The sequence below is a fragment of the Macrobrachium nipponense genome, chromosome 6 (assembly GCF_015104395.2).
Source record: "Macrobrachium nipponense isolate FS-2020 chromosome 6, ASM1510439v2, whole genome shotgun sequence".
Classification (NCBI taxonomy): Eukaryota; Metazoa; Arthropoda; class Malacostraca; order Decapoda; family Palaemonidae; genus Macrobrachium; species Macrobrachium nipponense.
In genome coordinates, this window is record NC_061108.1 from 34099704 (window position 1) to 34120311 (window position 20608).

Sequence of the window (20608 nt, forward strand, 5' to 3'; positions counted from 1 at the left end):
AGTGAGCTCGAATTTAGTGGTTTTAGTGCCTATGAGGGGGAATCTGAGGAGGGGGAAGATGAGGATATAGGGTCTAGTTTTGTCTCCGATGACAATACAGAAAGTGAAGGCCTAAGTGAGGGAGATGGGCCAGTGGGGGGGTTTTGTGTGCGCGCACGGGCAAGCAGAAGGTTGGGAGTGTCGCGCCAGCCAAGGTGAAGGTCGGTCGTCCGAGAGCAACGAATGGTGGACGGAGGACCCCACCCCACCTAACATGCACCCATTCACGGCAACACCTGGGCTCACCGTACCTGTTCCTATCACTACTCTGAGGTTCATTCAGCTGTTCCTTACGCGGGAATTGCTGGAGTACCTGGTAGCAGAGACGACGGACTACGCTCGGTACTGCAGTGATGAACTTCGCACGACATTATTGTATCGCTGGTAGTGCTGCAACCTCACTGACATGGTGCATTTTGTGGGGCTCCACATTATTTTTTTGGAATGATGCCTGCTGCCGACATCAGGCAATACTGGAGGCGGAATACTTTTTTAGGTACCCCCAATGTGCCCGGCGTTATGCCCTGTGATACTTTCCTGGCGTTGGACAGGTATTTCAACGCCTTCAACCGAAGGGCCATACCCCGGAATAACTCCGATCGCCTCATCTTAGTCCTCCCAGTGTTGGAATACATTCTTGAACGTTGCAAAATTCTCGTGGTTCCTGGAAAGAACCTTTCTTTGGATGAGGGGATGATGCCTTACAAAGGACGTCTAAGCATTAAAGTTTATAACCCCAAGAAGCCGGAGAAATATGGAGTGAAATTTTTTTTTATTACCGAGTCCAACACTGGATACGTCGAGGACTTCTTAATGTATTCCGGGGTCTTCTCCATAATGCATGAAATGGTTTTCAGGCTTGTGGATCGTTTCCGTAACCAGGGATACCACCTGTTTACGGATAATTATTATAACTTCGGTATCCCTGGCCCAGGAACTGTACGAAGCAGGTGTTCACGTCAGTGGTACCCTTCGGTTGGTGTGTGGGGCCCCGAATGTCCTCAAGAGGTTTGCTAGCCATCCGCAACATCTGGCAAAAGGAGAGAGAGAGTGGCGGCGGAAGGGAGCTGTCTTCGTCATCTGCTGGAAGGGTGTCCGACTCGTCCCCATCATTACGAGGAGCCATGAACCCGTCCAAGAGGAGGTCGTACAGCGGAAGAAGACACATCGACAGGGCCAGGTTGTGTATGAGGAGTTTCGTGCCGAGCGCCCTACCGTCATTGGGCACTACAATAGGCACATGGGAGGAGTTGATCTCTTTGATCAACTCATCCAATATTATCCCTTCGCCAGGAGAACCAGGAGGTGGACCCAGAAGCTCCTCAAATACATCCTTCAGTTGGCCCTCCAAAATGCCTACATACTGTACTGTGGGTACTACGGTCCCGGTCTCCGGAGGATGACCCACTTACAGTACCTCGAGGCAGCCGGGGATGCCCTCATCCACTTTAATCCCGATGAGTGGCCTTCCATGTCTGCCCCCCTGCCCCGAGCTGCAGATCTGCCCCATCAGCGCGGTAACTCTTCCGAAAAAATCAGAAATTTTTTTGTCCGATTGTCGTAATGTTTGCACCGTTTTATACTAGCCGTTACATAGAGTTTTATATATGGGAATGTGCACAATTTCGTGTAAAATATAACAATAAACAACCCATGGTTGTAGCTTTTATCAGTTTTGAAATATTTTCATATAAATAACGATAAGTGCCAAAATATCAACCTTCGGTCAACTTTGACTCAACCGAAATGGTAAAAAAACGCAATTGTGAGCTAAAACTTACATTCTAGTAATATTCAATGATTTACCTTCATTTTGCAACAAATTGGAAGTCTCTAGCACAATATTTCGATTTATGGTGAAGTAAAAAAAAAAAAAAGTTTCCTTAACTCCGCGAGGTAACTCTTCTGAAAATATCAGAAATTTTTTCGTCCGATTGTTATAATGTTTGCACCGTTTTATATTAACCGTTATATAAAATTTTATATGTGAAAAAAGTGTGCAATTTCATGTAGAATACAACAAAAAACAACCCATGGTTGTAGCTTTTATCAATTTTGAAATATTTTCATATAAATAATGGTAAGTGCCAAAATTTCAACCTTCAGTCAACTTTGACTCGACCGAAATGGTCCAAAAACGAAATTGTAAGCTAAAACTATTACATTCTAGTAATATTCAATCATTTTCCTTTATTTTGCAACAAATTGGAAGTCTTTAGCACAATATTTTGATTTATGGTGAATTTATAAAAAAAAAAAAAACTTTTTTCCTTACGTCCTCGCGGTAACTCTTCCTAAAAAATCAAGAGTATTTTTTTGTCCGATTGTCATAATGTTTGCACCGCTTTATATTAGCCGTTACATAAAGTTTTATATACGAAAATGTGCGCAATTTCATGTAGAATAAAACAACGAACAACCCATGGTTGTAGCTTTTAACAGTTTTGAAATATTTTCATATAAATAACGATAATTAGAAAAAAATTCGACCTTCGGTCAACTTTAACTCGACCGAAATGGTCGAAAACTGCAATTGTAAGCTACAACACTTACAGTCTAGTAATATTCAATCAATTACCTTCACTTTGCAACAAACGGGACGTCTCTAGCACAATATTTCGATTTATGGTGAATTTTTAAAAAAAACTTTTTTTTTACATCCGCGTATTACGAATTCATGCATCATATTGGGATAATATTTTCTCTGTGTTGCTTTGATCGTTTTACGATTTGTTATATACCAAAATCCTCGCAATTTAGTGTACATAAACAATTATATATGAAATTTTTTTTTCGTGCTGTCATATATTCCAATATTTATATATGATATTTTTTTCATTTCTGATGGTTGCATACTAAAATTCAGGCAATGAAAAAGGAGCTAAAAATGAACTCTTAATCTAGAAAATTAGGCGTGCTGTGAATTTTTGAAAAAACTTTTTTGCGCTTCGGCACTCACTCGCGAATGCCGCCGGCATACGGGAGACACTTTCGGAAATACTGGCTTGGCGTTTAAGGGTTTAGAGAATTGGGAACGGGGGCCATAGAAATAATAGGAACACCTGAATTGGACTTGAATTCAGAGGACTCCTAGCTAGCCACTAATTTATTAGAATCTGCCCTAGCAAGTGCCTTCCTCATTCTATCGCTGACCAACTTTTTCAAATGAGATTCTAATGTTTTCCATTACCTATCCCACCAGTTATTACATTTAGAACATCTCAAATCAACAAACTTGCCACGACAATCTGTGCACATCATGTGCTAGCCATAAGATTCCTTGGCCAGTTGTTTATTACAACCTTTAACACAATATCTAAAGTAAGACGAACCCGAGTCTGACATCTTCAAAGTACGTAGTCAAATTAGGTATAAAAAAATCAATTTCTATAATAAGGTTTCTAGAGAGAACCTAACGCTAAATAATGCAAAATCAGCTAACAAATGAAAATAGTACTTACTTCACCAATTGCGATGAAAAGCGACCAGAAAAGGTAAGAATTTCAGAATAAAACTGCTGCCGACAACCAATGTGTACCAATTACCTGTCAGAACAAACTGAACTCTTTGCCAAGTTGTTCCACTCTTTCTCCAAAAGTGTGCAGGTCATTATTACCCACCCAAAACAGAGAGCTGACACGACCTGCAAACTTTAGAATTTTAACTGTCAGGCGAGTGAAACTCTTAGCTATGTAATTAATGGGCAAGTTACTTAATTAAAGATCATACTCATTACATATACATACAGTCAACCACTATTCACGGACTTGGCTATTTGTGAATTTACCCATTTTGCTGTATTTTTCATTGAGAAATATTCACAGTAGTTTATTTTCATATTTCCTTGACTAAATGCACTTTTTGTGATAAAACTATTAAAATACTCGGGTATCTGTGGGGGGAGGGGGGTTGTGGTACCCATCTCCAAAGAATATGGGGGTCTACTGTACATGTAACACACTATGTAACCATCATACCCAACTGACTACTTTATTCGATTTACAAAAAACTAGTTCCTTCAGAATCTAACACTTCTAGCTCTGCTTGCTTTAAACAATATGCTACAAAACACGGCAAAACAAGAAATAAGCACCATACCATACAGAATAAAATCTGTCAATTATAGTCAGAATTAGTAAAGCCAATTCACATATAACCACAGACATGGCAGGAATAATTCACAAAGGACAAACATTCCAACACCACTTGGCAGGAAACTGGTGATTATACATAGTCAATCTGGGTAAGTTCAGTGTCATTTTACTTTTTGCTCTGAATGCTGATCGCACCTAAATTTAACAGAAGGTAAAGATTCATCCCAAACAATTTCACCTCCTTTCTTCTTAGGAACAAATCTGAGCACAGCCATAACTCTACCACTGTGTGGTTTTATCATTGATCGCTACGGATGGCCAACTGCCTTTTATGTAACAGGATGTTTTCCCATCATATGGTCCTTTTTCTGGTTTTCACTTATGCACAATTATCCATCTCAACACAAAAGGTGTGTTTGCAAGCTACGGTGATTTATGTTATGTAGTTTTGATATATCATGTTATTCCCTAAGATGGAGCAACTTTTATGACATGTAACTAATACTGCTTCTCATAACTTTCATATTGAGGATATAGAATTGGTAAAAATTACATTTTTGTAACAATATAAGATTTTATATATATTTACCAAGTAATTACATAGCCATGTTTCATTTATCCACAGCAGTTTAGATTCAAATTTGCAGCAGCGCCACCAATATCCTGTGTTCTGTGTAGGTGACAACAGTCTTGGCCCCTAAAAAGTGGGTTAGTTGAGTTGAATATTGAATTTTGGCCAAAGGTCATGCACTGAGACCTATGCGGTCATTCAGCACTGATGTGGAAATTGACAGTATAAGGTTTATAAGGTGTAACAGGAGAAAAACCTTTCAGTTACACTATGAATCAAGTACTATAAGGAGAGGGTGGAAAATAAGATGAAGAAAGAGAATATGAAAGGGGTACAGTAAAAGGAACGAAAGTGGTTGCAGCTAGGGGCCAAAGGCACACTGCAAAGAACCTTAAGTAATGCCTACAGTGCACTGCATGAGGTTCACTGATGCCACTACTCCCCTACGGGAATGAGCAGGTTAGGAACGACTCAGCAGATAATACTCATTCTGTTTATGCTTGTCAATCAGAAGGGAGGGAGGGCTCTGATCATGTAATTACTTGGTAAGTATTATAAAATCTATTCTACTATAAAAATGTCAATTTTTATATAACATACCAAGCAAGCAATTATATACATAGCTGATTCCCACACTGACAGGAGGTGGGATACACAGACATATTCTATACTGACGCATTTAGTCATGTAATGAATTAGTAATAGGAAAGCTGCTAGCACTGAAAATAAAGCTTGTTTGTTTGTTTGTATGGTGCTTTTACGTTACATGGAACCAGTGGTTATTCAGCAATGGAACCAACAGCTTTACATGACTTCCGAACCACGTCGAGAGTGAACTTCTACCACCAGAAATACACATCTCTCACTCCTCAATGGAATGGCCGAGAATTGAACCCGCGACCACCGAGGTGGGACGCTAATACCATACCAACCACGCCGCTGAAGCATGTCGTTCCTTAGTCAAGAGAGCCTGCAGTAGAAACTACCACTGGTTGGTGCTCTACTTACATGTACTGGCGGCAGTAAAACCAAGGATCACCTATACTTAAGGGTGAACTTTGCAGTGGCGGGGTACTCTGATCACTACCAAATCACCAGTGAAAGTTATGTAGCCACAGACCTACCCAACAGCTAGCTAAACTTTCAAGATGCCCTTGCCCTGGGGGCAGTACCATATGAACAACCAGAGTATCCAGGTGAAGGTCTGGCCAATAGGATAGAATACTTCCATGGTACCATGCCAGTAACTAAAATAGGCAAGGTACTGCCAAATTTTAAACACTTTTTAAAACTTAAAATCATCAGAAACAAAGAACAATTATACTACCAGTAGTTCGAATGTTGAATGAACATAAGAGATATATAGCCCTTAAAAGCTTATGAAGTAGAGACTGTTCTAACATCTTGAGCTTTTGTTAAAAGGAGGCAAATGCTTCTCTTAAGTCCGAGTGTCTCAGAAGACACCCCATTAGGAAGTAAAGGACAAGATGCTCATAAAAAGCCAATATGAATTCTTACTATAACCCCTTGGGTTATACCTGGTCTGGGATTTTGGTTTTCTAAGAAATACCAGACCATCCAGCCAAGTCAGAAAGCTCTCTATTCCTCTTCAGCGCCAGAGAGAGCTTTAGGCACCCAGAGAATGAGCTGGCGCCAGGCTGTAGTTGTCATCAGGAGTTTTTAATCAAAAGAAACTTGCTCTTGCTAAAACCTGAATATTCAAACAGAACAGAAAATCTATTCTCCTCAGAGCTAGTGAGCGCTATTGGGCTCTCTGAGCAAGAGCTGGTGCTGGGCTATTGTATGCTCCAGGAAAGCAGGGTGCAAGTCTGGCACCCCTAGAAGACACGGATGTCAGTAAAACTCTTAAGGGAAAAAGAAAAGTACGTATCCAGGTCTTGGGCCAGTCCCTGACATTGACTAAAATCCCAGGGAAGATGAGCAAATTATCTTCTTTATCTTTGCTTAGGCATAGCAGGAACTTTAAAGGAAAATAAGATACGGATGGCAACAAAGTAGGTCTCTTTGCTTGCACATGAGCTATGCATAGTTCGATGCCTTGCAGAGGAGACATAGGGCCCCGAGATACTAGCTTTGTTAAGTCGTTCCCCAGGACTGAAAAACAACAAGAGAAGATTCACTTAAATGACCTGTAATGGTCTCTGCAATACACAAGGAAAGATGCCATGACTGATAATTCTCCTTACAGTCTGGAGTCTGTCTGGTGAAAATTAGACTACCTCAGTATATCTCCCGAGGCGAGGTTGTCTGAGAAGACATGGAAAAGGCGGATCCGCCCACAAGTAGGGTCAGGAACCATTTAACAGGCCAAAGTAGGGCTAATCTGGGCATTGCATAGTCCCTCCTTGATCGTGATGAAGGGTGTAAGAAGGGGAGGTTTGATGGATCAGAATATAGCAAAGAATCTGATGTACATGGTATAGGGACTGTATGGCAACAAAAGAAGGAAGCTGCATTTTCCTTGAAAGGGCAAACAAGCCCAAGAATGGTTCGTCCCATAGATTCCACAGCTTCCAGCAGACAGGGAATCTGCTGTCCCCTTCTGATGCCTCGGCAACTATTAAGACTCAAGTTCTATGCACAAATCGATGGAAAAGAAGGCTTGATTGATCTGTCCATAGAAACAGTACTCTTAATATTGATAAATGAAGACATGGAGTATATCCTTTCTTACATAAAACATTAGAACTGTGGTCCTGTCTGAATGGTTACCACAGCCTACAATTTCACTAAGGTCAAAAGGCATTACGGTTATGTTGTGGGGACTTTTCATGTTACACAAATGGAGCAGGATAGATACTAATGGGAACAGATTTGACAGGATTCTTAAGTAAAACTCTGATTCTCCTTAAGCTAATTTTTAAAAATCAATTTTACACTATGCTGCTTAATCTAATCTTATCCATACTCTAATACCTAACCAAGCCAAACTTAATATTAACCCGACCACCTAAGAACCTAAACTTAATTCTTTAATCTTATTGCAATGATACTCCTTCCACATCCCACTCAAATCCTTCAAAATCTATTACACCCTTATTCTTGCTACTACCCAACATCATCGCAAGGGTACTTTTGATTTTCACACCTACTGGCTTCTCAAACCTCTCAAAATCAAACAACCCATCTTGTGTAATCTCTGTAAACAACTCTGTAAATGTATCCTTACTCTTTCCACTCCTCTTTTTAGGCTTTCTCTTATGTTCTATCAACACTTAATTGTTTATCTCCCCAATGTCTTCTTCTATTACTTCACTTTCCTTTTCCTGGGCTGCTCTATATGTATTTTGGTGGTTCTCGCCATCTTCTGAACTGATTATGGTGTGCTCATGTTTTTTTACTACACTAGAGTCAGGATAAGGCAACTCTACATCCTCCACCATTTCCTCTTTCAATTTCTTTCATGCTTTTACCCTCCTTTTATCCCACCTCACAACTATACTCTTCCTACAGCCTGTCCATTCTGACAACAGCTTTGCAATTCTGGAACAATCTTCCACAAACTTTCTTCCAAAAAAAATCAATCCCAAAAATCCACACAACTCTCACACATTCCTAGGTTGGGGAAAATTTCCCACTTTCTCTACAAACTTTTCTGCCTTTCGTACACCACACTTATTCACCTTTCGGCCCAAAAAATCCACCTCATCCATGAACCACCCCCACTTCCTCTAACTTCTTCCATATCACTCGTCTTGTGCTCTTATAAAGTCTTGCTCTCTACCAAAATGTCATCCATTCGCCAGGCCAAAACTAAGATTGCAGAACTGATACGGTTTCGTAGTAGTTGAGAAAGCCGTTATAGGTCTACAATCCTCTGCCACTGGCATCTAACAGCAACCCCTTACCAGATCCATCTTACTGAACACTTTCATTCCATGAATACTGTACACAAAGTCAGACGCCACACACATAGAAAATCTTTCTTTCACTGTCACTTCATTTATTCTCCAATAATCAATACACATTCGCAGTCTCCCATCAGGCTTTTTAACCAGCACAACTGGGCTATTCCAAGTACTCTTACTAGGTTCAATCACTCCAATCCTTTCTAACTCTTCACACTGCTCTTCAATCTCGTGTGATACCAAAGCCAGGAAATGTTGGGGTGTCTGGTAAATCAGTGCACATTGTCTTGTCAGTCAGTCGAATACAGACCTCCAGCAACCTAGCTATCCCAAAGTTCTCATCACGTTGACTCAACACACCCTTTCTTTCCCACAACTACTCATACACGTGCTCTTTCTCTTTCTTGCTCAACTTTTCATTCAACATCACCTTTTCCCTAAGCTTTCCTTTTCTCCACTCTTCACACCTTTCTCGTTCAGCTATCACATCATCCCGCTTAATATGCTTACAATTACTCAAATTGACTACACTTCTCAAGCTTCAAAACCTATCACCCAGATGTATGCCTCTCCACCTCTTCTTTTTCACATCACCACACACCTGTACATACACCTTTGGGTCTTTTCCATTCATAATTCCATCGAAGAGATGTGCGACCTGCCTTATCTCATAACACGCAGAAAATTTCACCCAGACACTCTGCATCAACTCCAACATTAGTTCTCAAGCCGACTTTCACACTCCACACACACTCCAAATCTCTTAGCAATTGGATGTCCTCCATCACATACACCTCTGCTCCAGAAACCATCTTCAAACTAACTTGTCCATCCTCCTCCACAAACAATTTCACACTTGTTTCTTTCCCCATTCGTATTTCTAACATTGGGTACACCTTTACCCTGTTTTTCTTCATTCACTCTGTCCAAAACGTAAAAATCTTCCTCCTCCAGCCTTATTCCTGCAACTGCAACCATCTCAACAAACCTTGCATACACCTTCAATTCCAATCCTTCAGTTGGACCAGTCCCTGTTACATATCCAGCACATTCCTGACTTTGGCCAACCTTTTCTTTTATTTTCTCATGTGCATCTCTGAAAACCACATTTCTATTACAACCAGTATCAATCAACGCTTTTAATAACACTCCACCACATTCCACTCCAACACACAATTAACAATCTACTCGTTCGCTCTTACAAATCTTCCTCTCACATGCAATACATCTATCCCCTCTGTACCAGAGGGCTCATCATGGTAGACCCACTTCGCAATTAGCTTCCCTGGTATTGTGGTTTGTTACAACAGACTTCCTTCACATGACCCTCCATTGCACATCCTTCACACTTGCTCAGAGGGTTCTTACATGTCCTGGAAAAATGTGTAATCATTCCACAATTTCCACAACGATTTCCACCCACTCATACTCTCCTTCCACTTGGGCAGTCTCTCACACATATCCCATCTTTCCACAGCCAAAACACCTCAACTCTTTCACTTGCAGGCATTGAACCATGTGTCCTCTCTTTCCACAGCTAAAACACTTGCCATTAGCCCATCTGCAATCCACCTTCACATGACCAGTCCTTTTACACCTGAAACACACATTAGTACTTACATTTCAAATTTTCATTCACTCTACCCACACTTCTACCACTAGATCTGTCTTGGCTTTTGCTCCAGCTCCTTTTTTCCATTATTCCCCACATTCATTCTGCCTCTTTCCACCCAGTCTCTTTTACATTCCTCCAGCAAGGTTTTCATCACACTCAGTCCCTCACTCGCCACATCATCCTTGTACGTCCTTCCATCCACCACCTCGACCCTTTGCCTAGGAGAGTCGGTGGGTCAGACAGCCACCTCCTCCACATGCACTTCACTTACACTTTTTCACAAAACTTACCCGAGAGGAAACGCATAGCCTTCCCTAAATGAGCGAGTGTGTCAGCAAGCAGACCGAATATCTGGTCAAACTTAGATTCAAAGCTGGTGAGGCAATCTGGCTTGGAAGTGCAGGAGTTAGGAGATGAGCAGGTGGTTTATGGGGAGGGCTGGATACGAGAGAAAGCAATTTAAGAGAAGAAACAACATTCATTTTAATAGTAGAAAGATCACTGCACTGACTAGCTTATGATTTTACTTCAGCTCTAAATGCTGCTTTCCTTTTATGGTCTCCCTCTAACTTCAAAAGACAAGAAGCTGAAGTTTTCCATGTTTTCTCATCCCACCCTTTACATTCCTCACGTCAACTCACTATAACATACATGTCCCCTGCAAGCAGTGAAAGAGGTATGAGCCATAACTACCTTTATTAAGTCGAGTATTGCAGCCTTTCCTAACCCACTCATTAGGGAGAGAAACTGGAGACACGTACACAGAACACAATGTCGGGGTCGCAACCATGAAATTTGAATCTAAACTTTGTAATTACTTGGTAAGTTACTGATATAAACTGTAACTGTAACTGACAGTAAGTTACAGATTTTGTTCCTTTTACAGAATTACTGATAAAGAGTTGGAATACATAGAAACAGCAATTAGGAAATCAGGCACTTCAACTAGTGATGAAGATCAGCCAAGAGGTACTCCCTGGAAATCCATATTAACTAGCACTCCAGTGTGGGCAGTGGTTGTTGGAGACTTTGGAAACTGCTGGGCTCTTGGTTTATTTCTCACGCAACTTCCAACTTACATGAAAAATATTCTTGGTTTTTCCATCAAAGAGGTTAGTGGGTGCTGCCTTGCTAACCTGATGTTTGTCAAAATTTTGACGTCCATTACTAATCAGCTAACATAAAACCCTGATTTTCAATTTCGATTAAAAGGTCCAATCCTAGTTTTACTTTTCTTGGCATCAGTACTGCACTTAGTTTAACAACAGAACTTACGGCCAATTCATTTGATAGCCTCCGTCCCTATACCAGTTGGGAAAAGTACAGGATATGTAGTGTCAAAAGGGGATGAAAAGTGGCAGCAGAATACGTACAGGTAGAGATGTACCGTGAACCGTCAATAGTTTCCTCTACCTTGTCAGGATCTTTTTCACTAACATCCTTAATTACGTCATCTAAATAGTCTTCATTTGCAATTTGAATCTTTTGTCGATAGATAATCTGATGGATTTTACAAAGCAAAAAACTTCAATTAAATTCATCATCAGAAAGATCATCAAGTTTCCTGAAGTCAACTATAGCTAATGTATGAATTGCAGCCTGCTCGCTTCATAATGACTCATGTTAAAAAGGCCTCAAAAGGCATCAGCCTATGAGGTTAATAAAATTTAAAAGGCTCTAAACCAGAGTTTCCTACAAAAAAAGCACAAAATTTCATGGGCAAATCAACAACATATGACTCAAAGATAAAGACTAGCTTAAACTTGAAAAGTCACTCTGTAGACCTGGAGAAAAAAAATGCAGATTCCTGCAAATACGTACATACACACAGCAAAACATCAACATTTGCAAAATTATAAGATTCTGCAGCAGCTGCAGGAAAAATTTGCATTAAAACCATACATGAAAAGGCAGAGGCTATGGTAATTTTTTGGTAGAGTCCACCCACCTCCTATGTTGTAATTTATATTTTTCTTGGGTAAAAAATGTAAAAGCAATATTTTTATTCTAAAGACATTACCTGCCCAAATTCATAATAACAAATGAAAAACGAATCAAATTATAGTAAGTATGCATTTTTTTAAAGTTCTTTTTTATGTTTCCCCTGTCACAGAGTCACTCTCATTTGGGGGCACCCAGGTGGGAACCGTGGATTTTGGGTGGGGGGGAAACAAAAACGAGCAATAAGTGGAATATAATAACAACAGAATACAACAAAACAAGAAAACTAACAGAAAAAATGGTTTTCCATCCAAAAATAAGAGGGTACAGAACACTTATGGACTGACTCAGGACAAGGTAACTATCTCGAACTCCGTTTTCTAAATTGTCCCATTTTCTACAATTACAACTGTGGTTAATACAGAAGATGAATAAAATAAGAGAAGCTGTCTAACTTGACAAATGCACCTAACCTAACCTAGGGGAAGGTTATCCTTACTTAGCAGGGGGGGGTGCTTTGCCCCTGCGACCCCCTCCCCCTTAAAAATAGCAGTGGTAATTTTTCGTAAGAGAGCGACTTTGTGACAGTGGAAACTTCAACAAAGAACTTAGAAAAAATGCATACTTACTGTAGATGTGATTATTTTTTTCATCTGTTGTTATGCATTTGCGCAGGTAATGTATTTAAATAAAAATCTTTCTTTTACGTATTTTCCCAAGGAATAATAAAAATTACATTGTAGGAGGTGGGTGGACTCTACCAAAAAATAACTTAGGCGACCACCTGATTTAGGCCAATTTTTAAAAGAAAAAAATTCAGTTCAAAGTTAAATAAGAATAACCTAAACAACTAACACTTAGGCATGTAGGAGGTAGGGTAATTCTATAAGAAAGGGGTGCATGAGCTTATAAAAAAGTAGTTACCTAGATTTACAGAGGATAGTGCATAGAATTGTTAAAAAACTAGTCATTATGTGAGGAAACACTTATTAGTCCCAAAAAACTTCACTTTAATATGTAAAAACTCGCAAAAAAAAAACTAAGTTGAGAGAGCTGTGTGAAACACCAAGTCAATTACAGACTGAAGTCTGTACTATCTGCGTACACATGCAAGGACTAGAAATAAATAACTAAAGTGACGAATGCAATATGTACAGGCTAAATCTCTTTACTTTCCTATTTCTCTATGATCCATTCTTACACAATGAATACAAAAAACTTTCACTCTTGCACGGCTATATTTTGTTCTTCGTCATCATGGCAGCGACATTTAGTGGAAAACTTACATGAAAACCTAACCTGTTCAATGTGAAAGCTGTGTAATAAATTATGGTGATTTGTTTTCTTTATAGTTATACGTAGCACTGAAAAGTTAAATACTGTCAAGACCAAGTGGTAATTTTACTTGAAAAAAATTGTGTTTCGTATAATTCTGTGTTGAGTTTATGCAAACAAATTCTTATTCCATTGTGATAAATCTTCACTAAAGGACACTGTAGAAAAAGGTGTCATTTTAAAGTTTCTATTTTTAAGAACACTAGGTTTCACCGATCCAAACTAGGAAATAATCAATTACCTAAGTGATAGGCCACGTAGGTGTTTTAGGTTAGGAAAGTGCCTAATAATATTTATATTGACCCCTTTTTGGACTGTTTTTCATGTTTGAATTCCTGGCTGGCATTTTTTCATTTCAAGGTTTTTTATCATTTGTCAGGCACATTTCTTGGCTCGGCACTTTCAAATCCAATAGGTAGATATATCTAACTTTCTAAGTGATATTTTACTCATTCTCCTGCTTTTCATCAACTTTGTCTCCTCCAAACAAAAGCCTCTGTTCCCACCTGTGGGCCTCCAAGATTGTTGGTGGTTTTACCAGTTTTCCTCACTTAGTACTATTTACTGAAGCATGGACAGTGCTTTAACATTTGGTAATTTTTCATTAGAGCCCACCCAGCGAGTTTTGCATGAAAGACCATTTTTTCTGCTGGTTTTCTTGTTGTTCTGTTGTGTTCTGATGTCATTATCTTGCATAAAACTATCATTTTCCAATGACCACCACCCTAAATATTACAATGGTAATGGGGGCACCCACGTGGGAACCGGGGGTTTTGGGTGGGGGAAAACGAAAAAGAGCAATAAGCAGATGATAATAACACCAGAATAAAAAAAAAAAAACAACAACAGAAAAAAGTAGTTTTCCATGCAAAAATACGAGGGTAAAAGAGTACTTAAGAAGTGACTCAAGACGAGGAAGCTATCTTGAGCTCCGTTTTCTAAATCATCCCATTTTCTAAACCACGATTTACAAAAGTGGGTAATACAGAAAATTAGTAAAATAACAAAAGTAGTCTAACCTAACAAACCCACCTGACCTAACCACGGGGAGGTTACCCTTACTTAGCAAGGGGGGCTTTGTCACCCTGCAACCCCCATCCTTACCAGGGGAGCTTCGTCCCCCTGCGACCCCCCTCCCCCTTAAAAAAAATTTTGCCTAAAATTATCTACAATGACAAAGTGTCTTACCTTATTGATGTTGATCCGACCTTAAAGAGTACGGCTTATCTCACTTGGGGTACTCCACTTCTCTTGGTAACAGCGTGTTCTCGTTAAAAGGATAAACTTTCTTCATTATTACATATAAATTGTGAGAGTAGCTACCACATAAGTCTCAGTAGGCGGCGCACCTACAACTTTCCAACACGGAGGCCATCGTTGAACTGAAAATTTTTATGATGGGAAGAACCTGTCATCTTTCATGAAAAGACAATCAAAACTTAGTACAAAAATATATAAGAATTGTGACTAGGCAAAATCCATTAGCCAATAATATTACAATACATGGACGTACAAGGCTGTAATTAGAGGAAAGCGATCAGTAGGTGGAGCTACTGAACAGGTAGGAGGAAATTGTCACAGTGAGTTATGGGGAGGAGTCAAGTAGAAAGGAAATGAACATAGAAAAACATGAGCGACTCTTTGTGACAGTAGAAACATCAACAAAAAATTTAGAAAAAATGAATGCTTACCATAATTTGATTATTTTTTTCCTCTGTTATTAGGTATAAATTTGTGCAGGTAATGTATTTGGAATAAACATCTTGCTTTCTCGTGTTTTAACCAAGAAAAATATAAATTACAACGTAGGAGGTGGGTGGACTCCACCAAAAAATAACCTAACATTTTAAGTTGTCTTACACATAGGTAGCTACCTAGAAACTGGTGCACCCCTTTCCTGTACAATTACCGGAGGTAGATATTACTACTTAGGCCTAGACTACTTGACAGCATCAGCTGAAATACCTAGTAAAAAATTATAAGCCTACAGTAGCCTAACTAACCTAGCCAATGGAAAATAGGTAGGTCTAACTGGTTGACGCAGAGTTCCAAACAAAGGGGCTAGCTCATTTAAACAAAACAGAAAACAAGTGAACGGTAAAACGAATAGGTATCTGAACATCAATGCAATAAGGGTCTGAAACATCATTCAAAGAGGCAAACGCCAGTCTGGAGTAGGCTAGTATGGTAACCAAGTTACTAAGCTACCTAGGCCTATGGGAGGTTTGCATGTTAAAAAGGTTCTTAACAATCGAAAAGGAAAACCTTGTTCTAAGTAGGCCTACAAGTACTATTCAGAACAGGAGTAACCTCAACAGAATTTAAATTTAAAACAATGAGCAAGACCAGTAACCTGCCTTGCTCTTATATGCAGAAATGAGTGTCTCAACTAACCTTAGGCCACTCGCAATTCTATAATACGTTCTGGTTGTTGAATGGGTGTTTGCCGTTCAATACCTAGCACTACCTATGATTCTTGTATTTGATCCCCTGTAAGTTTTCCATTATATATATATATATATATATATATATATATATATATATATATATATATATATATATATATATATATTTCTAAGTAACGACTTCACGCCTGCCTTTATCTTGGAAATTGGATTTTTCTAGTTTTGTGTTCGAACGAATTGGCTCTCTTAGTCTATGAAATGTGGACGATAAGCTTTTGCATGCACGTCCACGGAGTCACGGACCACTGATTCCAGAGAGAAGAGAACACCGTTTTCCTATCACAGTTCACACTCACAAAGCAACTAACATGACAGGATGACACCCGACGAGTGAGAAGTTCATGGAATGATGGAAGCCATCTATGTTTCTGACGTCACACAACTATGCCACTCTCAACTTTTAGGAGCAAATAGCACAATTATTAAAGGTTAAGGTTGCCTCTAGCCATCGTCGCCTGCCCGCAAATAGTCATAGGGGCAAGAAACGAGAGGGCGCTTGGCGGCCCCCCACCCCCATGAAATCCTAGAAAAAAGTTATAGATATATATATATATATATATATTATATATATATATAGATATAATAATATTATATATATAATAATATATTATATATACACACACACACACACACATATATATTATATATAGATATATATATATATAATATATATATATATATATATATATATATATACATATATATATATACTATATATATTACGTTTAACTACATCACTTTCTTTTCCTTCCATTTACAATATATTCATTTGTAAAATGTATCGTTATACATTGTCTAAAATTTGTGTACAGTACGTAACTGCCTTGTTCTTTCCAGAAATATTTCAATTCAGATGACTGAACAGTTCATGAAACTGTTGAAAAAAAAGTCAATGCATCGTAGATTTTTTTTCATTACATCTAGCCTCACTTAAACAATTGGCATCGCAGTTCCACTGCATATATATATATATATATATATATATATATATATATATATATATATATATATAATATATATGTATGTATATGTATATAAAATTTGCCCCCTCTTACAAAATATGCTGTGGGTACCATATGTCTTTCGAATGAAGATCTTAGATGTTTAAATTTCAAGTTGTTGGCCCCTGTCTACTCGTTCCAAGTCAATAGGGTTCATCTTCTGAATAGTAATCATAATGATAACACTTCGACAATTAAAAGCCACAGTAGTGTTAAAAAAATATATTTTTGTACCGGACTGAAGAGGGATACGGAGCAGTATCTGAAAGTCTCTCTTAGTAATTTTTAGCATTGTACAAAAATATATTTTCACCACTACTGTGGCTTTTAATTGTCAATATTATAGCCTCGTTACGGAGGTTCCTTAGTTCAATAACACTTTAGTAACACTGAATCTCTGTTCACAGAACGGTTTGATCTCCGCCCTTCCATTTGTCTTTCGATATGCTGGGGCCATATTTATGAGCGCCATTGGAGATTGGCTGTTGGCCCATAAGTACCTTTCAATTCGATCAACAAGAAGGATTTTCGGCGCTATTGGTAAGACCATTCACATGACAATTTACTTTTTTAATATTTTGCCTTTAACTTAGATTGGTAGTAAGCCTACAAGCGCCGCCGCCCCCCTTCCACCCCCCCCCCCCCCGTCCTTAAAAAGACAATGTGCTTGTTAAAACGTTTAAGAATTGCTTTTGTATTATCTATTCTAATTGATTATTAACGGCAAGTTTTTAATACTGTAATGAGTGTGCATAAGCATTTTGGAAATCATTTGACTCATAGCAGGTCATGGTAAGATCATACAACAAAATAGGGGTTCAGAACGTATTAACCAAGGCTCTAAGCAGTTAAAGTGTTGTTGGATGGCAATTGTCCAAACGAATTTTATACAGTTAGGATCAGCACTGCCTTTTCATACAGACACTTTCAGTTCATTTTCCATAGTTATATCAAGCCAATTAACTCATTCTATTGCATTTCAGCAATGTGCCCTCCCGCCATGTTACTCTTGGGTGTGAGTTTCTCCGGCTGTGACTGGAAGACCACCGTGGCGTTGATATGCGCAGCCTTATTTTTAAGTGGGGCTATTACAACCAGCACCATTGTTAATCCTGCTGACATTGCTCCAAACTATTCAGGTAAGTTACGTTTAAATGAAAAACTGCCAAGTTATTGAAGATGCTAACCCGCATCGGGTTGTACAATAATGGAAACCTAAACTGAATTATTGTTTTTCATCTCTGTATATAGTACTCTAAAGAAAAAAGCTAATTGGCCATTCAGTTTATTCACAACCCTAGATACGATGATTTTCACTGTGGCCAATCATAACTCGTAGGTGTCTGGCACGAGTCTCCCTTTGAATAACTCCTCACTTTCAGCTAACATTAAAATGAATTATTCCTTGAATGAATTCTCTTTTCTGCTTGAGATGACCGGGGGGGGGGGGGGGAATGTTAGGCTTTCCTTCAGTCTGCCAGTTAGACCAGTCTCGCTCTTCGCTGATATAAACATTTGCTTCCAATTCTCTATGTTTCTAGTATATGCCTGCGTTACTACAAGCAGTGTCGTTACTTACTCATGGTCAACACGAGCAGTCTGGAAGTATCTTGAATAAGCAGAGTACAGAACATCTCTAAGGAATAATTTAACCTGCTTTTAAACAAGAACAAGAATAAACATAGTTTTCTTATCTTTTTGGACGTTTTTTTTCTTCTAACTATACTTATGTATGCAGTTAACATATTATGCCAGTGGTTTTCGATCATGAGAAAAATTTAACATTTCATCCATTCTCGAAACTGAATAGAATACAGTGTTAAAATAATAATCACACAAATTTTTTTTAAAGTGAACAGTAAAGATAAACAACGTAATCTAAAACAAACCATTTAGTTTTAGACTTAGACTTAGAGCAATAGATTTAGAAGATATCAAATGTTCTCCAAATAACCATTCCATCAATTTCATGCGCGCTTCAGTAGAGAACCCCTTTGACACTATACAGCTTTCGAATCTTCTCAATGCCTGATTTCTCTTACTGATCGAATTCATTCATTTAGAAAGGCCATATCCAGTATTGCAGACCTACTGATAAATTCGTGTACGCTTGCATTCCAACTGCTATGGTATTTAACTTTCATAATTTCATTTGGGTATACATTTTTAACTGTCAGCAAATTTGTCTTCTATTATTAGTAATTCCTACAATTAAATATTCTATCATCCCTTTCCCAAATTTAACCACACTTATCTATAAAGGTTGGCTTACAATCTATATGCAGTGTAGTGCCAAAACCTCAACCTGAGTAAATATACAGGACTTTTTCGCTCTGGGTTTGTAAATTTTTAGTACCTAGCTAACTGTCCGATATATCTAGGCTCACACTCAATTTGCAGCTTGAAATAAATATACTAGTAATCCATTGATGCCATAGATTCATTACCGATAGCAAAAGCAATGAACACGATGAGCGTTTTCAAATTACACCAATAGGAAATACATGACTGAAACGTATAAAGAAAAAAACTTTTTTTTTTTTTTCAGGAACTTTGTTTGGACTGGTAAACATGACCAGCTGCGTAGCACTTTTCACAGTACCTGTCATGGTAGGGGTTATGACAGATGGGCAGGTGAGTGGCTGATGTTTTTATTAATTGATAGAATTAAAATTCAGACAGTTTGTCTAATGGCTTCGGTGTTTGTATCTGAAGAAACAGTGATAAAAAATGTTTCGGACATTAAAATTCCAAATGATTTTTATATTTCTTATGAAACTGAGACCTCCTAACATCAATGTAGTCAGACCCACAAATATGGACTGTGTTACCACAGTTAATCAATTTATTCTTTGGGCGCTTGCTCAGTATTTCAATGCTGTTGAACCTTGGATCTTACAATTATGATTACAGTACTATTAATATTAACTACATTGTCAACAGGTGAGTTCACATCGTACTTAATTACTATTTCTCGTAGACTGACAAATAAAAAGTTTGTAATGAAAATGTAGCACAAGATTCTAGAAACCAGCAGACTTTTAGTGGGGTCTGATTGTTTTAATATGATATGTGGGCAGCACAGTAGCTACAGGCACGATATAGAAACAACTATATCGTGGCTGCATGTGACTGGTCCTCCATGTGGTCGAGACTGAGTCGCAGGCTAGGCGAGTGACATGGCTGTGAGACCATTTGTTAGGGGCTGCCAAACCGGGGTTCTAAGTTGACACTTTGAAGATCGCTGGAAGCTCACAGGGTTTTTACTATGGAGTACGGAACCATTTCACATCTTTGCTTGGCTTGCAAATCCTGGGATGCCAATAAAAGGAATTGAACATATAGTAGGTACAAGATATGAAGGACACAAAGGATCTACATCCATACTAAGCAAATATCTTTTGTGATGCTGTTAAGGTAATAGGTTGCACTCCAATTTACATAAGAGCTATGAGAAGGTATGCTGCAGATGAGAGATATGTGTCTGTGTATGTATACGTATGCACACACACACATATATATATATATATATATATATATATATATATATATATATATATATATATATGTATATATATATATATATATATATATATATATATATATATACATATATATATATATATATATATATATATATATATATATATATATATATATATCGCTCCTGTGCCACGT

The 20608-nt window shown here is 38.4% G+C and overlaps 2 protein-coding genes across 4 annotated transcripts in view; one reads left to right on the forward strand and one right to left on the reverse strand.

Moving 5' to 3' along the window:
* LOC135216191 (sialin-like) overlaps positions 1–15633 on the reverse strand; it is a 380051-nt gene extending 364418 nt beyond the window's left edge. The window contains exons 1-2 of one of the 3 annotated variants that reach the window (XM_064251326.1): positions 15156–15633; positions 14653–14846 (exon numbers count right to left, since the gene is read on the reverse strand). The gene's annotated coding sequence lies outside the window, so the exon portion shown is untranslated. Of the gene's footprint in view, positions 1–14652; positions 14851–15155 lie in introns of those variants that run through there. The other 2 variants (XM_064251329.1, XM_064251327.1) reach the window with 2 other exon arrangements.
* Positions 1–20608, forward strand: part of LOC135216192 (sialin-like) — a 178799-nt gene that overhangs the window by 155108 nt on the left and 3083 nt on the right. The window contains exons 7-11 of the mRNA XM_064251330.1: positions 4387–4543; positions 11075–11300; positions 17338–17470; positions 17914–18069; positions 19479–19564. Coding sequence (XP_064107400.1) covers positions 4387–4543; positions 11075–11300; positions 17338–17470; positions 17914–18069; positions 19479–19564 — 758 coding nt within the window. The remainder of the gene's footprint in view (positions 1–4386; positions 4544–11074; positions 11301–17337; positions 17471–17913; positions 18070–19478; positions 19565–20608) is intronic.